At 44.3% G+C, this 9,282-nt stretch overlaps 1 protein-coding gene across 5 annotated transcripts; it reads left to right on the top strand.

The window, feature by feature from the left end:
• On the top strand, positions 1-8,877 carry kansl3 (KAT8 regulatory NSL complex subunit 3). 5 transcript variants are annotated; one of them, XM_076104486.1, is made up of 20 exons: positions 1-48; positions 872-1,146; positions 1,260-1,430; positions 1,529-1,619; positions 2,316-2,501; positions 2,626-2,754; positions 2,873-2,989; positions 3,084-3,182; positions 3,457-3,528; positions 3,659-3,733; positions 3,853-4,010; positions 4,120-4,183; positions 4,315-4,503; positions 4,770-4,926; positions 5,242-5,319; positions 5,627-5,806; positions 6,219-6,306; positions 6,522-6,649; positions 7,047-7,153; positions 7,996-8,877. In XM_076104486.1, exons 1-20 carry the CDS (start codon positions 43-45, stop codon positions 8,230-8,232), a joined length of 2,607 nt encoding a protein of 868 aa, XP_075960601.1. In that variant the 5' UTR covers positions 1-42; the 3' UTR covers positions 8,233-8,877. The 5 variants fall into 5 exon arrangements, with proteins under 5 accessions (XP_075960601.1, XP_075960604.1, XP_075960606.1 ...); XM_076104488.1 differs by having other exon boundaries at positions 26-188; positions 877-1,146; XM_076104487.1 differs by having other exon boundaries at positions 26-188.
• The last annotated feature ends 405 nt before the right edge of the window (positions 8,878-9,282 follow it).

The raw sequence follows: 9,282 nt of genomic DNA, 5'->3' as shown, positions 1-9,282 counted from the left end.
GGAGGGTTGTGGTGCCTAACATGGCAACAAATCGCACAACAGATGGAAGTAAGGCTTTTGCGCACTGAGTATTTGGGGTTCATAATAACCTATGGAATAAGCAAATTAATACGTACTTCTTTGGTCTTGTTTGGCTCAAAAGAAGAATTTAAACCGTCTTGACAAACATGGAATAATAGAGCGAAGAGGTGAGCAGCACGACGCAGCGATAAGCGCCATTTGGGTAGCTTTTAGCTTGCTATGCTAACGTTAGCATGCCAGGCCAGCCCATAGTCGTCAGTCCTTTTACACAGAGTTCAAGATAAATATTGAATATCGATCAACAGCCACGTAAAGGTGTACATCATCAAGACACGTGACGGGTTTATAAGTTATATTCAACCCTGAACAGGTCATATATAACATCGTTATTGTTGTTATTATTGTAGTGAGGGGTGGTGCTCATCGTGGACAAAGCGGAAGCATGTTTGAACGTCACATCGTGCTATCAGGGTTTAAGTTAGTTAATCTTACGGTTGTTCGTGTAGTCGTTTAGTCTGCAGCGTTAAATGATCAATGGTAATGTCAGCAATTGTCTTCTTTCATGTCAAAACCTAAATATAAGCAGAATACAACAGTTGCAACGTAGGAATCCAGCTTTTATACTAATACTTGAACAGAGTTTTTTGGGATATTCTTTAAACAAGTTATATAAACAACTAATCAATTATAAATTGCTGCCTCAACACTTTTCGGCACTAGATTATGTTCAGCATCACTGTTGCTGCTTTGTAGAACCGATCCCTTCATGTTGTTTAGTCGTGGAAAGGCAGTAAAAGGAATAGTTTTCTCAGCCTATTTTAAATAATACTCTCTGGCTCCTCTTTTCCAGTTTAGTCTGAATCCACGCAAGTTGTTGAGCTCTTCCCGGGGCCCTCCGGGGCCCAGGAAGACGATGCATCGCGGTGGGGATAAGGACTTCCAGATATCGGCACGAAAGATGGGCACATCCTTGCTTTTCCAGCTGTCGGCTCATGAGAGAGAGTTGGATTTGGTGTTTTTGGACCACAGCTATGCCAAACCGTGGAATGCCCACCCAGATGCCAGCAGTGCCCGGCCCACAAGGACGCTGTTTGTTACCCCTCGTCGCCAGCCTGAAGCCTTGTCGTAAGTTAAAAAGCTCCTTTCCATAATTTCTATCTGAAATGAAGTGATCAGTTTGATCACTTAGCTATTTTCTGCGTTGCAGTAACGTGATATCTTCTTTTCTTTGTCTGCAGAGACTCTGATTCTCTATTAGATGTGGAGACCGCCACACCGACACCGGCTCCTCTCTACGATAATCAGAAAGCTCTCAGTGTGATGAAGGAGTGTGAGCGGCACGTTCTGTTTGCTCGCACGGTTGCTGAGAGCCCTCCACCGCCCGATGACTGGGAGGAACATGTAAACAAGTAATCAAACATCTGGAGCCACCCACATTCATCGAGACCATGTTGAAAGTATAGAAGTTCAAGTGCTTATTTTTGACTTCATCGTTGTTTGGTTTCAGGACTGGATGGTCAGTGGCCCAGAACAAACTGTTCAATAAAGTCCTTAAAGCTCTACAAGCTGAAAGACTCGCCCGGCTGGCCAATGAAAATGTAAGTTATGAAAGTTTGATCTAAATCTGTTCTCAAGAGCTTTAAATTATAGACATTGTATAAGTTCTTAAGCAACAGTGTGTTTGCTTTCCCACTTGTTTGATAACAAAGGCACTGTTAATTGAATATACTGTACGTCAATGTCTGTTTGGACTCTTTAGAGTTTATATAGCTTATTCACTAGCAAGGACCACACCATCAAATGGGAGCATTTAACACATTTATTGAAGGTAAACGTGATTGAGATGTGAGGCTTGAGCTTCAGTTGTGGGAAGCGTCGATGGGGAATCCGCCGTAGCACCCGGGCACGGTGAACCTCCTCAGGACCGTACGTAAAGGAGAGGAGGAGAGAGGGGGAGAAAAAATGGGGAGGGAGGAAGGGATACCGAATACGAGAGCGAAGTAGTTCTGCTCCTGAAATTACGATAAGTATCTTCAATGGTTGCTGCTTTATTGGATCGTCTTTATAGACTTGGATGATTTTCTTCCATCATTGTGTGTGTGTGTGTGTGTGTGTGTGTGTGTGTGTGTGTGTGTGTGTGTGTGTGTGTGTGTGTGTGTGTGTGTGTGTGTGTGTGTGTGTGTGTGTGTGTGTGTGTGTGTGTGTGTGTGTGTGTGTGTGTGTGTGTGTGTGTGTGTGTGTGTCCATTTGTAAATTGCCTTTGACTGTCTCTGGTGCGATCTTGTTTCTCTCAGGCTTCCAATGAGCCAATCTTGCGGAGAATAGCTGTGGACAAGTGTGCCAGGAAGGTGCGGCATGCATTAGCCAGTGTGAACTGGGACACCAAGCTGACGCAGTGGTTACACACGACCATGATTGAATCCTTGAGCCTCGCTATGCTCGCTGCTTACTTGGATGTGCTGCAGACTCTCAAAAGCAAGGTATGGTGTGTGTGACTTAATGAAGAGTAAGAACTGGTCTATATTTACTGTCGGATGTCTGCACCACTATTTACAACTTCTGGGATTCTTGATTCATTACTATTTCTCTTTGTTGTCTTGGAAGTTGCCGTTGCTGATTGACAGAATGTTGCTGACAACAGCAAAGACCGGCACTCCCAGTGCAGAGGCCCTGTCACTGCTACTGAAACGGCCCTGGGACCCGGCTGTTGGAGTCCTGTCTCAAAACAAACCGGTAACACTTAACCATTGTAATAGAAAGCATTGTTACACAATTTAGTCTTTTACTTTGTTCTTCGTGATCTGTAACAGTTAAAGACCAGATCCCTGTTCTGTTCTCTTATATGTTTCAGAGCAAGCTTCCTGGATCGCCACTCATCCTAATTGCACCATCAAGCCCGACCAATCCCGCCCTCTCTACTTCACGGCGAATGAGATTCTGGCAGTCGCAACTCTCTTGTTTGGGAAAGGTCTTTAATCTCATTTAGTTAAATCTATATATTATTAGGAATTTGGGTTTTAATAGTCTCAGAAAAGTGCCTATAATAGCTGTTTCAATGTCAGGTCATTCCGGTGCACAGTCACGTGAACAGCGGAGCCAACATTGGCATCACACAGTGCTTGGAGCACATGTTGGGCACCGTCAGAGCAAAGGTCTTGGAGGTAGGATGTTCTGTTTTTATGTTCTCCTTGTGTGACTGTAGTTGGCAGTGTGATGGTGGTGACGTTTGTGTACTTGATTTGTTTTCAATGTGCAGATTCGCTACGGCATTCAATGCATGAAAGACGGCACAATAATGAAAACATACTCAGTCTTTTTTAAGTTTCTTAAACTTACTTCAAGTATGTTTTTTTATTTTTTGTGCATTATATACAGACAATGCTCAGTATGTGCACATTAAACAAAAACTGACCTATTCATACATTTAACCACCAGGTTCACAGTCACTTCCCCCACAAACCCATCATCCTGGTTGGCTGGAACGCTGGTGCTCTCATCGCCTGTCACGTAAGACTTCTTATAATGTATCTTTGTTATCTAATGTGAGGCGAAGTGATTTCAACCCATAAAAATATGCAAATGATTTTTATTCTGTCTTTAAAGCTTCTTCAGCTAATTAAATCCTGATTCCTTACAGGTATCTCTTATGGAGTATCTGACCGCTGTCGTGTGTCTCGGCTTCCCGCTGCTAACAGTCAACGGGCCGAGAGGGGTAAGACCTTAGACCGTATCTTCCATTTCATTTTCATTCATCAGTTTCTACGAAGAACAACTGACCTTTTGCCCTAAGTGAGTAGTTGTAATGAATGTTAATGTGCTACTGGTTTGCAGGATGTGGATGACCCGCTGCTGGACATGAAGACCCCCGTGTTGTTTGTGGTCGGCCAGAATGCTCTGCAGTGTAGCATCGAGGGCATGGAGGAGTTCAGAGAGAAGCTGAGGGCAGACAACAGCATGGTGGTGGTGGGAGGGTCAGACGACAACCTCAGGTCAGTCACAACCCGCCGGTTTAACGAGGAGGAAGTAAGAGGATATTATATTCTTTCTAGCGGTGGATTTTTAGTATCGGTAGAATCACAAAATGTTCTTCCTCTACAGAATCAATCCGGCAAAGATGAAGTCAGAGGGACTAACGCAGACCATGGTGGACCGCTGCGTTCAGGTCGGTCCTTGCAACTGGAAATTTATATCGTTAGTCTGGAGAGTTTCTCAATCCTCTGCAAACAAAAAACAAAAACCGCCTATGACGTTGATTAGAAAAGTTTTTTTTCTTCTTTCATGGCTGATCTGCAGGACGAGATAGCTGACTTCCTGTCGGGCGTCCTCACACGGGCGGAGGGCCACGGCCACGGCTCCGGGGAGATGAGGGACCTGGACACAGAGAAGAAGAAAAGGCCTCGGCGGGAGCTTCCCTTTGACATGGAGAGAGGACGACCGTCCTCCCCTGCACTCAGACTTCCCATCTCACCTTCAGGTTCAGAGGTTAGTTAACAGGTGCCGCAATTACCAACTTTTTTTAAATTGAAGAAATATGTGCTATATTCTTTATTTTTCCTTTAAAATGATATATGTAAGATTTTGTAGACTGCATTTTGGAGGAACTCTAATATACATACAATGTTTGAGCTAGCTGCATTTTCAATTAAAGTTAAGTTTCTAATGAATATTAAAAGCAATAGGTTTACGTGTTCAATGCCTGACACTAATCATGACTCATCGGGTGTCCCTCCTCTTCACTGTGTCCTCAGGATCTGTCTAGCGTCTGTAGCAGTCCCACTTCAAGTCCCAAACCTAAGACGTCCGGTCTCTCTCCAGCACAGAAGTCCAGTCTGATCACAGCCACGCAGCTCCTCAAGACACACATGCAACGCTCTGGCACAGTCCTCACTCCTAAGCAGGCTCAAGGTTGGTTCCCCACCGCACTCGATTTTGGATGCATTGAAAACACAAAGTACACAGTCGCGTTCGCGTAAACATGCGTGACAATCCTGTCTGTACACAGCTCTCAATCTTGCGCTACTTGTTTATGTGAACTTGTTGCGAGAAGTCATTTACCTCGACTTTGAGCAGACAGGGTTGTTTGTGAGATGTGAAAATGTTTGCAGATAAAAAAAAAACATCTGATGGGGCAAGATAGAAAGTGACTGAAATATTCTCTCTTCTCGTCTCTTCTCTTCCTACAACTTTCTTTTCCGACTTTTTCTCCTTCCTTCATTCCAGCTCAGTTTGCTGCTTTTATGAAACAAAACATGCTTGTGAGGAAAAATCTTCCTCCCGGCACCCCTCCTTGTATTTTTGGTAAGTGTCTATCCCTTTTCCTCTCTCTTTTCACTCCTTTCCTGGTTTCCATTCCCCCAATTCTATATGAATGTCACACTGAAATACTGCACTGGCTCCTCACTTAACACCCAATGTCATGCTTTGAATTCTTACATTTATTAAACTCACAATAGTACATTTTATATTGCTGAACCTTTTTTTTTTAAAGCAGGTTTATATAACAGACATATTAATGGGGGTGTTAACGAAGGATAAAACAGCCCAGGTTAAAGTCCGCTCAGCAGTCTGATCAAAATCTGTGTTTGTGTTTGTTTGTGTGGCGCAGTGCCAGTGACCAGTGATCAGATGGAGGGCCTGGACAGAGATGAACTGAGGTCCCATGGCAGGAGGAGGCAGGCGCCTAGTCCCACACCAAGCAAAGCCATCAAGAGAGCCAAGATCAAGGTCACCATTGTGTCCCAGAGCGAGTCCGCGGGGGGCACCATGAGCCCTGCTGCACAGGAAGGTACAAAACCTGGTGTTCTTGTCACATATAGGACTCTATAAGCATTCGTTTGATATAAACGCTCCATGATTTATTCTGTTTTTTATAAACATCGAAAAAACCTTTCTGTTGTAGTATGATCAGAGTGAACAGACTGTTTGTTTTGTGGATTGATAAAATCAGTAGTAGACAGTTTTTAGCAGCTCACCTTCCCACAGAGTGCTAGATTGAGTGAGGAACATGTCTTTGTTTGGTGTAAAGTATGGCTTAAGTAAAAGTAGGACTTTTGGAAAACATTTATTCCTGGAAAAAGCATGGTGCCTGTATTGCGTGACTAGACAGATGTGCTTGGTAATTGTTCCGGCCTTTTCCTAAAGCGGCCCTCTGAAGTATCTCTAACGGACCATCATGATGTGATCCCTTTTCCATGCAGTGGGTGTTTCTGGGAAGCCCTTAAGAGTCACCGTGGGACAGACTGTGGCTGGAGCCAAGGAGCTCTCTGGACTTCTCACAGGCCAGCGGTAAGCTAGCCTGCCCTGGCACACACAGGCACATTCAGTATAGAGCGCTGAAACCCGTTAACATGCCTACACCCACACCCACACCCCCCTTTGGACAAAAGTTCATCTGGTGCAGAGGGATTGATATGGGGTGTTAGCTTTGAGCTGAGCGATGGCCAATCATCACTTGCTGGGGTAGCTCCTGAGTAGATTGGTGGTTATGTGTGTCACTGCAGGTCTGGTAGTCTCTCAGAGGTATCTGGTGCCCTGTCCCCAGGCTCGAGCTCATTCAACAGCGTGCAGCCTTGCATGGTGTCAGGGTCCTCCACACCAGTCCAGGCGCAAGCTCCGGCTACTGCCCAAGGTATCTCTGTCCTGTCCTGCCCTGCACGCCTGTTTGCACTCTCAGCTGTGCAGCTAATCTCAGCGCAGTAACCTTAACACACAGTGCAGTTCTAACCACTTGGTAGAGTGACAGTTTTGGACACTGGATGAGAACAGTGTGTGAGGACAACATATTTAGGCAAACATCATCATTGATTACCTCTTGCGCCATCGCTGTCCCGAACCTTACCCTTTGGACATGGCTTTCATATGGCCTGTTTGTGTCCGTGTGTGTCCATCTAGTTTAGGCCGGTGGTGGGTGGTGGGTGGGGGGGGGGGGGGGGGGGATTGGGTGGGAGCAGTTTGTACAAGGAGTTATTAATATTTCACCCAAATTTCAGCTCCCTTGATTCATTGTCCTTTCTTTTTCTGTGTAGCGCCTTCCGCCAGCAGTCTACTACAAGGCCTAAGTTTCAGTCTTCAGGAGATCATCACCAAAACTCCTAGCTTGCCCGCCTCAGCAGCCAATACAGGCAGCACCCAGGTACCTCCTGGTTACACTGTTACACACGTTTGAATGACCACAATGGAAGATTTGCTTGTTTTAAGTCCAGTTGCAAGGAATTATGTAGATGTACTGACAACCAAACCATAAGTTGCATATCTTTGTTTCATTTAAGGCACGCAAAAAGAGAATAGTTGTCTTTGTTTTTCTCACTCAATTAATAGATGATAATATAGCCGAGGCATTAGGCTGGAATGATTGTTCCTTCTCCTGCCAATAAGCTCTGCCAATAACAACTGACCAATGAGGGTTTACCTCGTACAAGAGCTGTGAAAGTCCCAGTGAAACGGAAGTTAGAGCGTCTTTAGCTTCTTCACTGTGAGTATTTCACAGTGAAGCGGTATATTTGAATCGTGTCCAGTCACAGGACGGTTTTACATCTCATGAGAATGTAGTGTGATACGGAGGACTGTGGCTCCACGCTCACCTCCATGCTGCTTAAAGTTACAGATTGATTGATAAATGGATATCTTGATATTATTGTTTGAAATTCGTTGGTACGAGCTTACGTAAGCACACTTTATTTTCATTTTTGAGATTTTAGTTTAGGGTTTTGTTGAATTGTGTTGTTGTACTGAGAGTGGTTTCAAATATCTTGTCCTCTATTTATATCAATATTTAGTTACTAAATAGAAGAAACACAACTCTGGTTTTTCTTAGTGTACCTAATAAAATGGCAACTGAATGTAAATTGTACATACAACAGGAAGAGACTCTTACAAGAGTTTACTAAAAGATGAAGTTCATCTAAAGTCTGTTGTTATTGTACAAGACGAGACCTTAAACTATCTGTTTTTCTTCTTCTCCTCCTCCACCTTCAGGCGGTCTGTGGAAAGCCCCAGGGTCAGGTCCTGAGCTCCGTCTGTACCAGCAGCAGCACTCTGCTCCGGGCGTTGCCTGTGGTCACCACAGGAGGAGTGGTTAAAACCACCGCCATCCACCAGTTGCTCACTAATGGCGGGCTGGCCAAGCTTGCCAGCAGCCTGCCCGGCTTGGCGCACATCACCAATCAGACTGCTGGTATGTCTCGAACTGCCAAAACACGACGGCCACGTTGAATGCTCAGAGTTCATTCATCCTTTTTGTTTTGGAAACACTAGTTCAGGACGTCTGTAGGCCAGGGAGGATTGCTGCAGTAGACGACCGTAGAGGACAGCTCTGTCGACGTGTGTGTGTGTGTGTAGATGGTTTGCCTGGAAGAACCGGACTGTTATCAGGTGGGCAGAGTCAGGTGGGCGGATGTACAGCATCGGAGGGCAGATCAGTGCCGTGCGACATGTTTTGTTTCCATGTTCAGAAAGAGCCATATGGGAAATGTAGGGTCTCAAGTTTGAGTTCCCAGCTTATGTTTGACACATAATGTTTAAGTAGAAGTGGATGCAAATGTAAAATAAAGATAAATGTATGAAACCATTTGATACAGAAGAATTGTGAATTACGTTAAAACCAGTATGGTTGACCAACTTTAATATGCCTAAAAGTTCAATCCAGACTGCTTTGTATGTCAGATTTTGTTTCTCACTTCATGTTTGTGTTTGCCTCGTGTAGTGACATTTTGTAAACCCTTCCATCAAATCACCTGCTTATAATATCCATATGTTTGAATGCTCACCTCTTACAGACATGTGTTGGGAAGCAATAACATTAGCACATTAGCATTACCCGAGCGTTTTCCTGTTGTTACAATAAAGACTGGAATCAAATCATGTTTTCATTGCTCCTGTTTGCTGTCTTTTCCTTTTAGTGTGAATCAGTTGTACTCTACTGTACTGCACCCCTCTCGCCTAACTAAATCTCCAAAATTGTTTTTACCTTTTTACCTCTCATTGTGTTAATCGTCCAACAACCTGCTCTTGTTTTAATTTGCTGACCACAAAGCAAAATGGTGCTTCTGATGACTTCCATCACAACATGTTTCACAACTTTTGGTGGCAAAGTCAAAGGTCTCGTTTGAGCGTCTGATGGCCCCGACAAAGCCTTGTGTTACTTGAAGCTCTTTATTTGATTACTAGTTATTGCTATTGTGATGGCACGTGTTAATTAATGCAATATCGGCCTTTTTGTTTTTGCTTTCACACTGCCCACGTTGTTATCGACACAACCCACGG

This window comes from Anarhichas minor, unplaced genomic scaffold (genome assembly GCF_050575085.1).
Source record: "Anarhichas minor isolate MPS153535 unplaced genomic scaffold, ASM5057508v1 ptg000030l, whole genome shotgun sequence".
In the NCBI taxonomy this organism is placed as follows: Eukaryota; Metazoa; Chordata; class Actinopteri; order Perciformes; family Anarhichadidae; genus Anarhichas; species Anarhichas minor.
This window is presented reverse-complemented; position numbering and strand designations above follow the sequence as displayed.

Bases quoted from the DNA above. Each gene is read 5' to 3' on its own strand.
- kansl3 (XM_076104486.1), top strand. The intron at 1,147-1,259 runs GTAAGTTAAAAA...CTTTGTCTGCAG, and splicing joins CGCCAGCCTGAAGCCTTGTC to AGACTCTGATTCTCTATTAG. The intron at 5,807-6,218 runs GTACAAAACCTG...TTTTCCATGCAG, and splicing joins GAGCCCTGCTGCACAGGAAG to TGGGTGTTTCTGGGAAGCCC.